This window comes from Petaurus breviceps, unplaced genomic scaffold (genome assembly GCF_028583685.1).
Source record: "Petaurus breviceps papuanus isolate PSGF00001 unplaced genomic scaffold, PetGlider_PUasm1.0 185, whole genome shotgun sequence".
In the NCBI taxonomy this organism is placed as follows: Eukaryota; Metazoa; Chordata; class Mammalia; order Diprotodontia; family Petauridae; genus Petaurus; species Petaurus breviceps.
Window position 1 is genome coordinate 1,303,948 of NW_027185797.1, and position 18,987 is coordinate 1,322,934.

At 38.9% G+C, this 18,987-nt stretch overlaps 1 protein-coding gene across 3 annotated transcripts in view; it reads left to right on the forward strand.

Moving 5' to 3' along the window:
- Positions 1-18,987, forward strand: part of ULK4 (unc-51 like kinase 4) — a 651,081-nt gene that overhangs the window by 13,079 nt on the left and 619,015 nt on the right. For all 3 annotated transcript variants that reach the window (XM_069088326.1, XM_069088324.1, XM_069088325.1), the window contains exons 4-7: positions 2,173-2,312; positions 8,173-8,332; positions 10,957-11,058; positions 12,823-12,906. In XM_069088326.1, the coding sequence (XP_068944427.1) occupies positions 2,173-2,312; positions 8,173-8,332; positions 10,957-11,058; positions 12,823-12,906 (486 nt within the window). The remainder of the gene's footprint in view (positions 1-2,172; positions 2,313-8,172; positions 8,333-10,956; positions 11,059-12,822; positions 12,907-18,987) is intronic.

The following is an 18,987-nucleotide window of genomic DNA, read 5'->3' on the forward strand; positions in this document are numbered from 1 at the left end:
TAATACAAAGGTATCAGCATAGAAGAAGACAGTGAAAAAATATGCTAGAAAATATGGGCAAGTGTTAAGAAACAAGAGGTTTAAGGCCACAGGCCTGTATGTCATGAATATTTTTTTCAAGAAGAAGGTCAGAACATGCTAAACATCAGAAACACTGAAACAACATCACAAAAATGAAATCAATTATATTCCAATAGACAGTTATTGATATGGGAATCATTTCTGAATCAGCTTTCTGTGTACAAGGAAACATTTGTTGGAACAAAGATCAAAACAACATTAAATTAGAAGGATAAAGATTATGGATAAGAAATGAAATTAGTTTCTTAAAGTTGAACTGGATTTGGTTTGAAGTTAATTCCACTCTAACCTTACCTATTTAAACAAATGATTAACATTGAAAAATAGGCAATGGATAGAGAAATGGATATCAGCATAGTGATTATCACTTCCTAAGGAAATTTAATTAACGGAAATCACTCACCACAATGAAACCAAAAGAGCCTAGAAAATAACTTAGCTTTACAAATTATTTGATTTTCTTTCTAAGCAGAGAGTCAGAGAGAGAGAGAGAGAGAGAGAGAGAGAGAGAGAGAGAAACTCTTGTAAAATTTTATGGAAGAGAATGGTGGAAGATGATATAATTTACTGGCTTACTGGCTCCTAATAAATACCAAGAAAGTAAGTTTAAATAAAAATGGGGGCAAGACCCAATTAAACCATATTAAGACCATTTAAGTATAAAAGTGGAAGGAGAATAGCAAACAGAAGAATAATGAAAACAATCTGTCAGCCTTAATTTAGCAAACTAGTTTCTCCATGGTTCATAGTGGAAAGTATTGAGGTGGATGGTATTTGATTTGGCAAAACAAAATGCATCCTCAAAGACTTTCCTGCAGCAAGTCTGTGATGCACACACACACACACACACACATCCTAAGGTCCTACAAATTTCCTTCATAAACTTAATCACAGAGAACTTTGACCCAGTGATGATTAATATTGAGTGAAGCCCAGAACAAGGAGACATTTGTTCCAGACAAGGAGGTATTTGACCCTTTCATGGAGGATGTCCACTACATTTGGACATGATCAAGGCAGTACTTAATATACTATACCTGGAAGTGGAAGTGGCACTAGAGAAAATATGTTAAATGCAACCAGGCAAGACAAAGAAAAAAAACTCCTAGAAGGTCCGTGCTTGTGGCAACTTAAATTTTGGGGGATTAAAGGGATTGATTCTCTAAAGATCTTAAAAGAAAGGAAGGTAACTCAGTAGTCTGGGGGAAAATCCATGGCTGGCGTTACTCAGATTCTGAGATGGATCTGTGATCTTATTGACAAGGGCATTCCTTCCAGTGGTGCAGATCCCACTCATCCTTCCTGACCTGCCCCACGTGATTCTTGTTTACTTGTTTGCCAGCCATAAGTTCTCTACATTCTGAGGCATGTGTTTGGAGTATTCTGGGTGTTTCCAGTTACATACACCCAGTTGGTACCAGCCATCCTCTTGGGGATCGTAGGGGCAGCTTTCCTAGACTTTGGCTCGCTGCTTGGAAACCATTGCTGTTGAACAGGGGTTCTTAACTGGTTTTGTATTGTGAGCCCCTTTGGCAGAATGGCAAAGCATATGGACCCCTTGTCAGAATAATGTTTTTAAATCTATAAAACAAAATACATAGCATTACAAAGGATATCAGTTACATTGAAATAAAGATGTAAATTTTTTTCTTATGTAACTTTATTTATCTTCCTATACCTCCAGGGGGTCCATGGCCCCTAGCTTAAAAATCCTTCCTTTGGAGCATAGTGCTATGGATAAAAGAATCCTGGCTACTCAGTACTAATGGGTGACTGAGCCCCTCAACAATTCTGTATAGTGGAACCTCATCATATTTATTTAGCTACAGAGGTTATATATTTATGGATTACTCTTCTTGTTTCAGTAGAGAAAGATAACTTTTTATTACTCCATATTTTAACATTTGAAATAACATAAATACATTTGTTATCACATAGTATTAATATAGTATATTAATATGTGCACATTGTTTCGTATTTTGTAGCCAATTTTTTTTATGTAAACTGTGTGGAGAACCAACAAGTAAAAGTCACTATTCTTCCATTCTACTTGATTATTTGCTGGGAATGATCCTTATAAATTTATTGTAGGTGGTTCCTTAGAACTGGTTATTGCTCAAGATGAACACCTTCCTGAAGATGTAGTGAGAGAATTCGGAATTGACTTGGTGACTGGGCTGTATCATATTCATAAGCTTGGAATTCTCTTCTGTGATCTTTCTCCTGGGAAGGTAATCGAAACATCATCTGCTTTGTTGCTTTTAAGTTAATATGTATTGGCTAATCATCTCTCAAAGGTATTTTGTTAATTTAGGCTAATATTTGGTACCTTAAGTCCTTGCTATAGGGGCTATAGAATATAATAGGAGGGGGTGGCTAGGTGGTGCAGTGAATAGAGCACTGGCCCTGAAGTCAGGAGGACCTGAGTTCAAATTTGGCCTCAGACACTTGATACACTTATTAGCCATGTGACTTTGGGCAAGTCACTTAACCCCAACCGCCCTCCAAAAAGAAAAAAAAAGAATATAATAGGAGGTAGAAAAATTATAGAACATTTTAAAATTCATTTGGAATAAAGGAATCTTAAATACAGTGCTTTATATTATTAGCTTCCCATTCAGATTGCTATTAAAACCTGAAGGAAATCCTTCTTCCTTTCAGAGATCCTTCAGTAGTTACTTCTAACTTTTTAAAATTTAAATTTTATTTTTATTTTCAGTTTCAGATTCTCACCCTTCCCCTGCCAACTGTTGAGAAAGCAAGAACTATGATAACCATTATATATATATGAAGTCATATGAAACATATTTCTTCAAAAACCATATTCTGGGGGAAAACCAAAGCAAACAGGAAAAGTAAAGAGGAAAAAATATGTTTCTATCAATGGGAGGTGGATAGCATTTTTGTTGTGAGATCGTTGGGATTGTGGTGGATCGTTACAGTCCCTCACAGTTGATTATCTTTACAACATTGCTTTTACTGTGTAAATTGCTCTCCTGGTTCTGCCCATTTCATTTTACATCAGTTCAAATAAATCTTATCAGGTATATTTTGAAACCATCCCCTTTATTATTTCTTACAGTGCATTAGTATCCATCACATTTATATACTACAATTTGTTCAGCCATTCCCCAGTTAATGGGCATCCCCTCAATTTCCAGTTCTTTGCCACCACAAAAAGAACTGCTAATGAATATTTTTTGTACATGTGGGTCCTTTTCCTTTTTCTTAGATATTTTTGGGAGGTAAAGACCTAGGAATGGTATTGCTAGGTCACAGGGTATACAGTTTTATAGCCCTTTGGGCATAATTCCAAATTCTTCTCTAGAATGGTTGGACTAGTTCATGATTCCACCACTTCACTGGTGTACCTTTTTTCCCCACATCCCATCTAGCATTTGTCATTTTCTTTTTCTGTCATCTTAGCCAATCTGTTTGGTGTGAGGTGGTAGCTCAGAACTGTTTTAATTTATATTTTTCTAATTATTAGTGATTTAGAGCATTTATTAATATTACTTTTGATAACTTTAATTTCTTCCTTTGAAAACCACCTATTTAAATCCCTTGACCATTTATCATTTGGGAAATGGCCCTTATTCTTATAAATTTAGCTCAGTTCCCTATATATTTGAGAAAAGAGACTTTATTAGAGAAACTTACTACAAAGATTTTTTTTTCAATTTCCTGTTTCTAATTTTGACTGCATTGCTTTTGTTTGGGAAAACCTTTTTAAATTTGATATAATTGAAATTATCCATTTTTAATCTCCTGTGAACCTCTCTATCTCTTATTTGGTCATGGACTTTTTCCCCTACCATAGATTTAACTGGTAATTTCTTCCCCATTCCTCTAATTTGCTTATGATATCATCCTTTATATTTAAATCATGTACCCATTTTGAGCTTATCTTGGAATATGATATGTGATTTTGGTCTCTGCCTATTTTCTGCCCCACTGCTTTCCAGTTTTCTCAGCAGTTTTTGTAAAATAGTGAATTCTTGTCCCACTTGCCAGGATCTTTGGGTTCATCACTTGTCCTTACTTTTAAATCAGCACATGAATGATTGGCTTAATCATTCAATAAAAGAGAAGAGTTTTAGCTCCTAAAATACTAGTGTCTAATTTATAGCATTTATTTAGGGGTGGGTTAAAATTATGTATCTATTATTAAATATGGTGTATTAAGAGGAGTGGGACATGTTATTGGTCAGAGTTACTCTTTCTTTACAAAGGAAGCCATTTTCATCCTTCGTCAGCACCAGTTGGTTGGTTGTTTCCCTGTATTCTTGAAGAGGACCGAAATGACATCACTGTGTTAGAGTCAGAGTGCAGTGTGTCTGACTGTGGCTGATCAGGCCAGTATGAACTTGGAAGGCAATTAGGGACAGAGGAAAAAATATTTTCTAAAATATTTATAGCAGCCCTCTTTGTGGTGGCAAAGAACTGGAAATTCAGGGGATACCTGTCAACAGGGGAATGGATGAATAAGTTGTGGTATATGATTCTGATGGAATACTACTGTGCTGTAAGAAACGGTAAGCTGGTTGATTTTAGAAAAACCTAGAAAGACTTATATGCAGTGATACAAAGTGAAGTGAGCAGAACAACTAAAACATTGTAGACAATAACAGAACTTTTGTTCTGAGAACAACTTTTAATGACTAACTCAAATCAGCTACAAAGAACCTATGAAGGAAGATGCTATCCACATCCAGAGAAAGGACTCATAAACAGAAGTATGTGTAGTATGGTTTTATATATGTGTGTGTACATATATATACATACACACACACACACACATATATATATATATACATATATTGTATGTGTGTATATATACATATTTGTGTCTAATGGTAGCCTTCTCTAGGGCATGGTGGAATGGGAAGTACAAAAGCTCGCTGAAGAAAATAGTTCTTTAAAAACTAGAATTGGGCAGCTAGACGCTACAGTCCCTGGGTATGAGCTCACTCCTTCTCACCCATAGCTGCAGTCCAGGACTTGAGTCTGCTCAGCACAACTGGGCCTGGATTTCCACGACAGCAGAGGGTCCTTAACCTTCCACTGTCTGTGAGGTGAAAGTTGCTCAAGCTGAGGCTTATCCTCCTGACCCAGTTCCCAGAGTCTCCCTGGAGGTGTTTGCCCTTCAGGTAGGCCAAACCTCTGCCCCTGGACATGGGGTCTTTCCTGAGGGCCTTGCCAGTTGTCTTCGGAGAATGACTGCTTTACCCCTATTTTTAATGATTTCTGCAGCTCAAAGTTCACTTTGAGGTGATTCTTTGTTTTGTTTGTGGGAGAAATTTGGAGAACTTGGTATTTCCTGTCTTATTCTGCCCGCCTTCTTGGTAGCTGTTTTTGCATTATTGTCTTCTGAGTTTATGTCTTGGTTCAGAAACTGCCACCGTAGTAACTTTATATGTTCAAATTCATTTTTTTGGTTGTTTGCGCATTTTTCTAGCCTATTTCTTGATTTTAAACTTTATATTAAACTTGGGCTCTGCCCATCTGGGTTGGAGAGCTTCAGATTTTTTTGTGCTGTTTTCAAATCTAATTCTGGGGGCCAGAAAACTTTTGGTACTTCCTAGGTTCTATTATTCAGGGAGAGGTGTGGTCACTGTTCTCCTGGCCTGTGCTCTGGTCTTTCCCAAGGAAGGGCCCCTGGTCTCTTGCAGATGTGTGTGCTAGCACTCCTCTCTGCTTTGTTACTGTGACGAGGGTCTTCCCTTGTAACTGTCCTCCCAGTGCGTCTCCCCAGTGGGAATTGTGACCCAGACTTGCATGTGGGCAATAGAGTTGTCAGTTAGCTCCAGGTGTGCCAGCAGAGGGTCCCCTGTGATATCTTTCTGAGCAGTTATCCGCCCACCTTCCCACCTCTGGGCTGAGAGGTCCTGAAGCCACTGCCACTGTGGATATGGACTCCAGACAGATCTCTGCCAGACTTCCACCTTGGCTTTGTAGACTTTTCCTGTAGGCCTCTTGTTTTCTTATAGCAGAAAAACATCTCATCTCAACTTTTTGTTGAGTCTAGTGCTCCAAAGTTTGGTTTGAGGCATTATTTTCAAGTTGTTTGAATGTTTGAACAGGAATGTTTGGGAGAGCCCAGTTGCCATTTGACTGTCCCTAATCTGCCATTTTGGCTCCCTCAGCCATTTCTATCTACATAAATTATATTTGTTTTAAATAATTCCCTGTTCAATTCCACATTGGAATTAATGCATCAACAAATGAAAATTATAAATATTATATTCTAATTTTCATGATCTTGTGAGCAGACATAAAAATCCCATTTATATACAAGGACAAAATGATTTCTAGTGCAGTAAAAACCTTCCTACCCCATAGTCTATTTGATTTAGGGCAGTGAAGTCTGGATAACCAGTCCCTAGATAACAGTTTGTATGTATGTGGGTACCAAGGCAGATATTTGCCTTGTAGAGTAGATAAATATTCTTTGCTAAGTGACTAATGATAAGAATTGAACTCAGATTTAAAAGGCATTAGGGAGTTATTTTCAGAGGAGTTGATAATTGATAATTTATCATTTAAAGCCTTGGTGAATGTTTTAATGAAACAGCTAGGATATCTTAGGGTGCTTTTTATGAAAGTCAGAATGTTTTTACTGGGTGATGGAGAGCCCAGTGGATACTCTCACTTGAATAGGTCTGTTATTAGAATTTTGGGCACCTTAAGTTATGAAATGTTTGTTGAAGCTTAAAACCGTAAGCCTTTTATTGGCTACACCAGGCCACCCCATGGAAGAAGAGTAACAAATTTGTGATTTTAAAGTCCTGTTTATGTTTTTCTTATCTAAAGAAAATTTTAATTGCCAAAACAAATCACTTTACTGAAAACAAATGATATGTCATAAAATTGTTCATTCCTATGAGTACCTGAATTTAACAGATATTTTATATTGTGGCAAATATGTAGGCTCATCTGTTCAGTAACTATTTGAGTACCAACTGTAGGCAAAGCCCTTCCCTAGATGTTTAAAATTCTTTTTTGAGAAAAAAAATTTTTTTTGAGGCATTAAATATAAGTTCCTATGTTTGCTAACTCTTTTATTATGAAATATAGAAGGAATCCTAATTGATTAATTTGGAGAGTCTTACTCTCTGATTTAGGCAGTGGCACAGTGAATAGAATGCCAGGCCTGGAATCAGAAAGACTCATCTTCATGAGTTCAAATCTGGCCTCAGACACTTACTAGCTGTGTGACCCTGGGCAAGTCATTTAACCCTGTTTCCCTCAGTTTCCTCATCTGTAAAATGAGCTGGAGAAGGAAATGGCAAACCACTCCAGTATTGATGTCAAGAAAACCTAAATGGGGTCAGGAAGAGTTGGACAGACGTTCTTTAGCTGGTATACATACCATAAACTATTTAAAATTTGACTGTATATAACTTTTGAACTGAGGGGAAATTCTTTAAATAGGTCTAGCATGCCAATATATTGATGCTTTGATATGCCCATAGTTTTAATATGTGTGAGGTACCAGCATGAACTTCTGTGGGTATGATGGACCTTTCATAAATGTTGCCTGGTTTTACTGACTTTATTGAGTCAGTTTTTGTATTTTAGCTCTGGGAGACACAAGAAAGTAATACCTGGTATCATTTAGAAGAGCACATGTCCCTGCTGCTCACACAGGTAGGGTAGGAGTGGGACCTCCGTCCATCCTTCTGAAAACGCGAGAAGTACTTTTGTCTGTGCTGCTATAAGCTTCCATTGTGGGGCATAGGGAAATGAGCCAGCCGAATAGTTAGTCTTTTTGTACTGAGTTTTAAAAACTACTGAATTCATTCTACTCTACCTTTGGTTTTCTATTTTTTCATTTTGAAGTAGTTTTAATGTAATTATTTAGTTTTAAACGTTGTGCTAAAATTGCAAAGTAAATGCTGAAAATATCTTAAGTGAAAATATGTTAAGTGCCTCTCCTATATACTTATTTGGAAAGTCAGTACAGCAGTGATATGAATTTAAATTATTTAGAATAAACTTTTATTCCTTGAATGAGGTAGAATATTTATAGAGGAAGTTCTGGTAGAATTAGATTTTTTTTTTCAAGTCTGTATTTCTAAATCTCCATAGATTCTTTTGGAAGGACCCGGCACATTGAAATACAGTAATTTTAGCTTGGCCAAAGCAGAAGGTGAAAATTTGGAAGAGTTTTTTGCTTTGGTGGCATCAGAAGAAGGTGGAGGTGATGGTGAGAACATACAGAGAAGATGTATGAGAAGCAGAGTCAAAGGTACGTTGTCTATAGAAATTGCCAGATAATTAATAGCAGTTATAGGTCACCGGAATTATCTGTTGTATAAAACGTGTTGCTTTTTGTTTTAAATATTTTTGTTATTTTGTTTTTTAAGCTTTCACATTATTAAAAACTTTCATGACTAGCCTTTTATAACTTAAAAGTGTGATTTTGTCCACCAGACGTTGAGTTTACTACCTACAGTCTTCATATTGGATATAATAGTGTAACAGGCCTAGGAAGCTTTGGCAGCTGTGGACTATGTCTAGCTGTCAGAGTGATTTCATCTAGTCCTAGTAGACTTCCTAACATTCCTAACATTTCTCTTAAGATCAACAAATACATCTTCCCTCCCATTCCCTCTGCTCCAGACTCTTCTTTCAGTTGAAAACACTGTCTCCAAAGTTGCCAGTGATCTTTTTTAATCGCCAAAACAAATGGCCTTGTCTGAGTTCTGATCCTTCTGCAGCATTTGGCCCTTTCAGTCAGTAGCCCTCTTCTCCTGGGTGTTCTCTCCTGTTGAGATTTGTAAGATGCTGCTTGCTCCTGATTCTTCTATATCTGTCTGACCAGTCTTTTTTTTGTTTTGTTTTTTGGAGGGCAATTGGGGTTGGGACTTGTCCAAGGTCCCATGGCTAGTTTTTGAGTCTGACCAGTCTTTTTGATTTTCCTTTGCTGGTTCTTCATCCAGGTCATGTCCACTAACCATGAATGTCTCCCCAAGGCTGTGTCCTTTTCCCACTCTCCTCTCTCACTTGGTGATCCAATTAGGGCCCACGGGTTGAATTTTCATCCTCTCTGTTCATAGGATTCCCAGATCTATATATCCAGCCCTCATCTCCCTCCTGAGCTACAGCTTCGCATTATCAATTGCCTTTCATGGGTATCTCAAACTCATTATGTCCAAAATAGAACTCATTATCTTTTCCCCCAGTTCTTCTAAACTTCTCTATTATTGTTGAAGGCACAGTTATTCTTGCAGGATTCCCAGGCCCACAACCTTGGTGTCACTCAGATTATACATATCAATGCTGAATCTTGTTTCTACTTTTAACAAAGTATCTCGCATACATCTCCTTTTCTTCATTCATAGAGACACCAACCTAGTTCAGGTGCTCATTACATCACACCTTTGTCTGCCAAAGGCCTGCAGGTGGAAACTGGGAAGTGGTTATTTTTTGGATAGTGGAAATATATGGAAAGAACATAAATTAAGCACTTTATTCACATGTCAGTAAATTCCATTTTAATGGAATGTATTGGGATAAAAATAAGTTCTTAAGATTTTTTTAATAAAATTTAAAAAAAATAGAATTTGCTAAATTACTCTAAGAATTTTATTAAAAACATATTTGAGTAATTATGGAAGTTAAAGCATCCCAGGATTTTCTTTTTTCTATATTATTACTTTGAATACCATTAAACTGTTAAAATTCAAAGTGACATTAAAGTACATAAGCATTGTTTAGATATTTTTGGTCACTTATTTTCTTCATAGGCTTTTTCATAGAAACAATTTGTATAAAAATGAGGTTTTACTATGTAATAGTACATTTAGGATTTACTGTATGGATTTATTTCACTGAATATAAGGAAAGTCTTTGCATGGGTTTCTTAAAACTTCCTTAGTCTCTGGTGTGTTTTAGTTTGATAGGCTTATTTACATTTTTATAGAGTGTAATTATCTGTCAAATTCTCATTTTCCTAAGGCAAACATATGTACCTTAGTAATTGTTTCAGAAAAAAAATGTGGTCAGGTTTAGCCACTTCCATTATATTCTATCTCCCTTATGAAAGAATTATAATGACAACACTGAGACCAGTAAACGCAGCAATTATAATTTGGGAGGACAGATTTATCGTCTCATTTCAGCTGCAGCCGTAAACCTTTAATGAACATCTGGATAGATAGGAAGTGGAGAAAGAAAACATACATAAATTATTTGCTAAAAATCGTTCTTTTTGTAACTTAGTATAGCATTCATTTTTTGGTCTTCCTGGACCTATGACCAAATACCATTTGAGTTTATATAACGATTTTTATGATGTCCTTAAGAAATTTCAATAATGTTCATGTGATTCAGGGTCAACTATGCAACAAGTGTCAGAACAGAACTTGAGAACCAGCAAGCAGAGAAAATGGTTTTCTGGCTCTCTCTGGCTTTGAAGATCAGGCTTGGCCAGAAGGGTCCCTAATGATACAGGGTACTAGAAGTTAATTGATGCTATTTGGATTTCCCTCCAAAAAGTGCTTGCATGCTTCCTAGAGAAAATAAATGTATATATTCTATTGAGATGCCTGTAGGCAAAATTTTAAATTTTGTTGTCTTGACGCTATGTTATTAGCTTAAGAAAGGATATATCTAAGTGTGTTGTACCTTTAATTACATACAGGTATCTCAAAGTTTGTTTTATAATTATTTTTTAAAAAGTCAAACTTTCCAATTAGAAAAAATGTAAGTAGTGTTAAATTTTCTAATTGAACAATTAAGGCTTCATTATTCATTTGTCCCCTTTTTTTCTCTTTTTATTAATCTCATTGTCGCCCAAATAAATTGCTTTGGGACTCACTGGAAAGTGTGTTTGATACTATTGTGCTGCTCTTTGTGCTTGGATCTCAGGCTCCCCCGTCTACACTGCCCCAGAAGTTATGAAGGGGTTGGACTTCTCCATAGAGAGTGATCTGTGGTCTTTGGGTTGTCTTCTCTATGAAATGTTTTCAGGTAATTAATTTTGCTTTATGTTTCTACTTAAGATAATTAGTACATACCTCTTGAATATTCATAATGTTTTTTGTTGAGGGGATGCTATGTTGGGAGAACATTTCATAAAACCTCTTATTTGTCCAAACATCCTACCTTTAAGGTAATAATTGGTTTGACTGACTTTTTATTTGAACTAATTGAATTTGAATAAATTGCTGGCATAGTTTAAGTATGTACAGGTGTACTTAGAGGTTGTCTTTCGTCCTCCCTTCTCCCCGTCCTCCTCTCCTTCCTTATCTTCTTCTTTCTTTCCACCCTTCTTTCTCTTCCTCTTCCTACCTTTCCTCCTCCTCTTCTTCCACCTCCCGCTCCTTCTTCTCTTTCTCCTCTCCCCCTCTCTTTCTGTCTCCTTCTTTCCCTCTCTTTTTTCTCTTTCTTTTCCTCTTCCTCTCTTCTACAACTTTACCTCTTCCCCTCCTCTTTTTTCCCCCCAACTCTCTTCCTTCTCCTTTTCCCTCTCATGCTCTCCTCCCCTGCTTTCCCTTCCTCTCCTCCCATCCCCTCTAGTATATATTAACCAAGTATCGATGGGAGAAGTTGCCTCAGGCAACTCCCCAAGACTTTAAGATACAGATAACTGAATGAAATCACATTGTCTCCTCCATATTCCCAAATTATATAACTTGATCAGGGAGAGTGAATTGCATATATTTATTAAAAGCAGGTATAGTTATTTGAAACATTGTAAACCTAGTCTGGTTGTAGTCCATGGTATATGTGGCTTGCAAATAATAAATTTTTTGGCATATGGAGGAATTTATAATTTTTTTTTTAGAAAATACATTTTGAAATACAAGAATCTAAAAATAAAGGCTGTTTTCATATTGGAGAGAAAAAATAAGATTGTTTAAGTTTTAACAACTTTATGTAAAATAGCTAGTTTTGAAGTTACAAAGGAGTAAATAAGGATGTGACCAGAGAGATATAGGATCATGGTCATTGAATGTTAGAGTTGCCAGGGGCTTTCTTTAGAGGTCATCTGGACCTGACCCATGAATTTCCTCTTGGCTTCCCTGAAAACTCAAGTCTTCCAAAGGCAGTCTATTTTGTTTCTGTATAACTATATTGCTTAGGAAATTTTTCCTTATTTTGAGTTGAAATCTACCTCTTTTTAGTGTTCCCTCATTGATCTTTGTTCTGACCTTTGGGACCAACCCTTTTCCTTTCCTATAGTTGAGGACAGCTTTTAAGGCAACCCCTACTCTTTTCCTTTTCTAAACCACATTTTCTTTTCTCCACATTGAACTACTCTAATTTCTTCCCCCGATCCTTGTGTGGATTCCAGTTCTCTCATATGGTGGGTGCCCATTATGGGATGAGCTTCAGGTTGTTGAAACTTGTCTTAAAATGTTGCACCCAGAAGGCGATGGGGGGGAGGGGAACTGTAGAAGTGGTCTAATCAGGGCAGGTGGGCAACCAGTAAACATTTATTAAACAACCACTGTGTGCCAGGTACTATTCTAAATCCTGGGAATACAAACCCAAGTATAAACAAACAAGACAGTTCTTGCCCTCAAGCAGCTTACAGTCTAATGGGAAAGTACAATGAGACTGTCTCTTATTTTATTTTGGACATTAAACTTTTTAAAGTAAGAATGTTGGTTTCTATCTCAACATATATTGGGTAGTTCTAATACAGATAATTCCAGTTTAAGATTGGTTTGGAAAGTTTGTTGATACCAAAATTTTACCTAATTTTGCAAATGAATTTGTCATTTTCAGGAAGACCACCCTTCTTTTCAGAAAGTTTCTCTGACTTAGTTGAACAGATTTTATATCAAGATCTTTTGCCACCTGCACCAAAAGGTAAATTATTTTGTGTTACATGTGCTAACTACCTATTTCTGTGCTTCTTATATCTTCATTATAATTCTTACTTGCTTTCACGGTTTTAAAAATAAACTTATTTTCACTGTAGTTCCTTTTTATTCAGCACATTTGCTGGAATCTTTGGGGAGCATTACAAGTCCTTTTAATATGCCAAGGTAGTGAAATAGGAACAGTTTATTTTAATGTTTTTTTTTTTTTTAACAGTTGTGGTTTGGTTTTGTTTTTTGCCACTGGCTGAAAACTACAGAAAATATTTGATCTTCTTATAACCAAAGTGATGTTAAAAATGTCAGTTTTAGCATTGATGTATTACCTGAGACATTTCTGTGGTCTGTGTTCCATTCCAGTGTAAGCATTTCCAAGCTGAATTAGAACAGAGGCTAATAAGGGCATTTGTCAGATTCATAGATTGTTCAATATAGATTCATTCTTTCTTGATGTGCTGAGGGTTCTTTCTTGTGATTTAATCATCATTACCACCAACTGGTATTTGCCAAGGATCTGCTTGCTCATGGTGCTATGCAAAATCAAGGTAGAGACATGGAGCTTTTTCTGTAAGGTTTATATGATGGTGTATGGAACTGCAGGATAATACATTAAGAAACCTGAGTTTGACAACTAGAAATGAAGGGGTGATCATAGATGTTAATATACTGCATTAGATGACTCCCAGTCATCAGTCAGACTGTCGAGCTGCCCTAGAGTTTGGGGGGAAGCTGGCACTGGAGGTCGGTGGGTTTTCTTTGTAGAGCACCACCATTTTTTGTCCTGTCACACTTCATTGATATCTCAGCCCAGCTCTGAACAGTCCTTAAATGATCCAAGTATTCAGTTTCTAGATTGAGAGGATTTCAGGATATCTCTGATAACTAAACCATCATGAATCTTCTCAGCCTGCATCTTGGGAGTACAGGGTCAAAGATATCCATGCCTGTTGACCTTGAGGAAGTCTACCAGTCCCTTTGGTCATCTCATCTGTTCCTATTGAGATATACTCATTAACAGTGAGGATGCCCACTTGTTTGTATGTTTTTTTTTTTTTAAAGCAATTGGGGTTAAGTAACTTGCTCAAGGTTACACGGCCAGGTGTTTCTGGATGGATGCTATTGTATGTTTCTTAAATCAGTTTTGTGGAGGGAAACTTTTGTTTGTGACTCAGCTTAAATATATTTACATATCTGAATTAAAAAATTAATTATAGCATTCATTATGTAGTTGTATTCCATGGCTTAGTTAAAACTCATAAGATACAGTGTGGCATATTAAATAGAAAGCCAGCCCTAGGGTCAGGAAGACCAGGTTCCAAGTCCCTCCTTTGACATATACTGGTTTGTGACCCTGAAAAAGTCACTGAATTTATCAGTGCCCCAGGCAAGTCTCTTAACCAGGTAGTTTCAGAACGATTGCTGCTCTACATTGATAGAAGTTAGTTCATGAGTAATTCTAAACACCAGTGAAATCTGAGCCCAAAGCCTTCCAGTGCCCCTGCGCAGAATCCCAAACTCTGGGCTCGTGGAGACCAAATTCTTGCTCTTGGGGAGCTACTCCCCAGATCATATCTCTCTGACAGATTTTCCTTCAGTTTCCTCTGATAACGTCCAGGTATTGCTTGTGCCTAGTTCTTTACAGAAGTGTTTCTTTAGCAGAATGCATTTATATAGGACCATTGATTTAGCAGTGTCTCACACATAGTAGGTGTTTAATAGCTATATTGAATGGATTTGATTTATATGTGGGTAAAAAAAAGCATTCTGGGTTACAGTTTTCATTATTCATATCAGCCCATAAATAAAGGATGCAATTATATTCCTCCTTGGGCCCTATACAGTGCCTCTGACTCTTACTGCCTTTCTCTGGTGTGGACTGTCTTGGGAAGGGAGTTGAACTTGGGGTTACTGGAGAGGCATTTCTCTTTGCATCAGACTGGCCCCATGTGAATAACTCATAGCAGTAATGAAGGCAAAGTTCAGGTTTTTTCTCTTCATCGTCTTCATCGCCTCTTTCTGCTCCTCTGGCTTTTGGGCCATATAAACGATTCTCTTCTTTCAAAGAGCCTGGTGTCTCCTCCTTTTCCTCTTTTGCTTCCAGTGCCTCCTTCTGTCATTATGAAGCTGAGTCCCAGAACACTAGCAACCTAATATTGTTGAGTTAGTTCCATTTCCTTTTTCTAGGAGGCTGGGTCGTATAATTTCACTTTCTCCATAGTTAAGACTGCATGCAACTGTAATGAGTTCTTATTATAGCTCCTGGTGATAGGGGTTTATTATCTCAAGGAGTCATTAGCTTCTATTTGGTATATTTTAATATCTGGGAATATGTTGCTTAGGTAAGATTTTATATCTCTTGTGCTAAGCTGTCATGTTGTTATTTCTTTTCCAATTCTTTCTTCTGTAAATCTAACTTCTTTTCCATTTTTTCCCCCTGTAGTACTGTCATTTATAAAAGTGTCTTGTTGGGAGACCTTAACCCCAATTGCCCTGCCTTCACCCCTCCAAAAAGAAAAAAATTTAAAAAGTATCTTAAAACTCTTAACAAAGAACCCCCCACAACTATTGCCTTAGCTATTCCAGAAATTTCAAGTGAATTTGTGCTCCACCTATGTTTTTCTTTGAGGCTTTGCCTGTAGATATTTTAGAGTAGAGTAGAGTCTTCTTTTGGGTTTTATCTTGAGCTTTTATAATGGGACTCTTTTTCCCCCTTTGTTTGTTTATCCACTCTTGAAGCCTGCTTCCTGATCGCAGACAATGTCAGGACTGGGCGCTGGGCTGGTCCTGTTGCTGCTTTCTTGGGTATTTGGTGTTGTGTTATTCCAGGATTCAGGGACAGTTCAGGGGACCAGAAGGCTTTCTGCGCTTCCAAGGTGGTTTGCTCTCTGCAGGCTCCTGACATGAGCTTGAGTCTAAGCTTGTTCCTCTTGGAGCTTCAGCAGTCTGGCAGCACTCTTCCAGCTGCCAGCCTGCAGCTGGCTAAATGACAGTACCACAGCTAGGGGGCACCAGAGTGCACAGTGTGCTGCCCTTGCAGGGAGAAAGGCCTGAGTGCAAACCTGACCTCACACATTTATAGCGGTTGTGTTGGCCTGGGCAAGTCATTGATCCTTTGCCTCGGTTTCCTCAGCTGTAAAATGAGAACCATACTCACCCTTCCCTCTCAGGGTTGTTATGAGGATCCAGCGAGATGGTCTTTGTAAACTCTCAGCAGAGTGCCTGGCCCATGGCAAATGCTTAATAACTGCTTATGCCCTTTTCCCCTTCCCTGATGAGTTTTCTGCAAGCTTCAGGTGAGGCTGGAAGCCATAACTGAGCCCCCACTCTTCTCCTGGAGTCAGAGCTCCCTTCTAGAACACCACCCTGGGTACTTCCTGCCCTCCCTGTCCTTGTGACCTAGATAGAGCTTGGTGGTGAGCCGTCTGGCTGCCAGGTGGCACCTCTTCCTGCATCCAGTTCTCGTGTGTGTGTGTGTGTGTATGTGTGTGTGTGTGTACATGTGTGCTTATGTCCTCTGGGCTGGACTTGGGACCTCTTCTTCCTGCCCTGAAGCACAGGCTGTCCTTGTGCTGCAATGTTCTGCATGGCTGTTGACGTCTGCATTCGGTCCTCAGTGTCCCCAGGCCTCTTCATCTCCCTCTGCTGAACTGTGCTGGAAACTTTCTTCAGTTTTCTAGATCCATGGAAAGGAGCTGTGGGGCAGAGCTCAGCTGTCCTTGCCCCTCCGCCATCTTGGCTCTGCCCCTTGGGGTGCCCTCTTAGCTCTGCCTCTGTAGCAGCAAGCACCCCAAGCGTCCTCAGGGTTTGCAGCTACCACAGGTTCTTGGATCTGCTTTGCTAAAGGAAAGCAACTCAAAATGGGTTAACAAGCTTACTTTAATCAGTCAGACATATATCGTTTACCTTATTCAGGAGAAAAGGTCAGCACCCTGAATCTCAAAGTATACAGGCATAATTATCAAGACAGAAACATCAAGTAGACAGATTTCCAAACTGCCCAACCATTACATCCATACCCAGTCAACATCTGGGTTTCCACATTCTGGGTTTTTCAAAGCCGGGGGACTCTCAACAACGGCTTCCCAGAATTCAGATCAAATCACAGAACACTTCTCAAAGTGAGTCCCAAAACAAAGCTACACATCAGGGCTTATATAGCCTTCTCCTGGCTCAGAGAATGTAACAACCTTATTGACCCACTGGCCAATCAAGAAGTATCTACTGAAAAACAAGCCTCCCACCCCAGGCTCCAGGTGCACGTTAGCCTAGGGGCAGGGAAGATCTTTAAATCTGCATTTCCATTACAGCCTCCCTTCTCTGGTCTCTGCTGAGTCCTCTTAGGGTTCCTCCCAGTGACTGGCCACCTGGCTGATCTCGCCCAGCTTTTTTTTTTTTTGCCTTTTGGAGGGCAATTGGGGTTAAGTAACTTGCCCAAGGTTACATGGCTAGTTTTTTTGTGTGGGAGTTGTGTTTGAGGCCAAAACTGAACTCGGGTCCTCCTGACTCTGGGGCTGGCGCTTTACTCATTGTGCCACCTAGCCACCCCTCTCCCTGCTTTTTTTAGACCCAGGACAAAGGAATGGTTCAGATTCACAATTGCTTGGGTCCATCTGTCCTCAATCCTGAGATATCTCATTTCTGCCAACGAGATTTGAATGGGTTGACAGGTAATCAGGTCCAGGAAACTTGCTCAGTTCTCTCAAGGCGCTGTCATAGGTATGTTTACAGCCTCCCGGGGGAGCTGTGACCAGAATCCAAAGTAGAGGCTCCCCTCCATTAAGGCACTGTGATTGATTGGCAACATCTGCTGGCATCACGTTGATCAGACTTTCCTGTTAATTCTCTTTTGTATATGAACTTATTATCTTGGTGTTTTTTTCAGCATCAGTCAAAAGCATTTTCCTACTGAATTAAATCTTTTAGGGAAAAAAAAATCAGGCAGTTGTAAAGCTAAGGGAAAGTAGGCAGTGCAAAGGAAATGGTAGTTTTGCTCCAAGAACATTCTTTTGCAAATGCAAAATGCTTCCCTAATTCCTGTGGCTTAGTCTCCCTCTGCTGGTGAGAAAGGTGAAATCCTCTTTTCTTTGCTCCCTGTTTCCACATCCTGGTCAGTTTAAAGAGCTCCTGAACCTCTTCCCTGACCCTCCTGTTTTCCCCACCTCTGAAGTCTGTGAAACACTACTTGATCATTGACTGGTATTCTTTTATCCTGGATCTTTTCCTCTTGCTTTCTTTCCATCTTATGTGGATCAGAGCAGCCTGGTTTTCTTCATCTCTTGACATTCTTTCTACCCTCTACCCTTGACATCCTGGGTCAGGAGGAGGAGCTGGCACACTTCTGGAACCCCGCTACCCCTTCCATGGCCTTCTCTGGACAACATGCTCTTTTGGCGTTTATTTAAACCCCCAGTGATACAACTCTTCCTTTCTCTTTGAGCAGATGGCCTTACCTCCTGTTTTACTGAGAAAATTAGCTGCCCACATTGTTAGCTCCCTCATCTCCCCTACATCCTATACTTGAGGTCTTCCCCGATCCTTGGCCCCCATCTCAGAAAATGAAGACCCCCTTTTCTTTGCCCAGGTCAAATAGGGAGGACACGGATGAACTGGTGAACAGAAGAGGAGGATTCTCAGGATGGCAAACCTCACTAGTTAAAGGGCTTGGGGTCGTTTAGTCTGCAGAGAAGACATGACTGCCTTTAGGCATCTAATGGGCTTCCCTGTGGACAGAGGATCAGGCTTTTGCTTGGCCTCTGAGGACAGCACTAAGGAACAGTGGGTGGAGGGTGCAGAGAGGGAGGGTGAGACTTGGTGGAAGGACCATTTTTCTATCAGAAGGATCCAAGAAGAACTTGGGCTGCCTCAGGAGGTAAGGAATTCCCCTCTAAGTGGGAAATTTGAAGCAAAAGCAGGCTGACCACTGTATGTGTATGCACGGTAGGATTGTTTTTTCAGTTATTGGTTAGATTGCTGGCCACTATTGATGGGCTGAAATTCCTCCCAACTCTGAAATTCTGTGATTCTTGGACTCTGTAAGTTTAGAATACCATGATACTCTTCTGCATCAAGA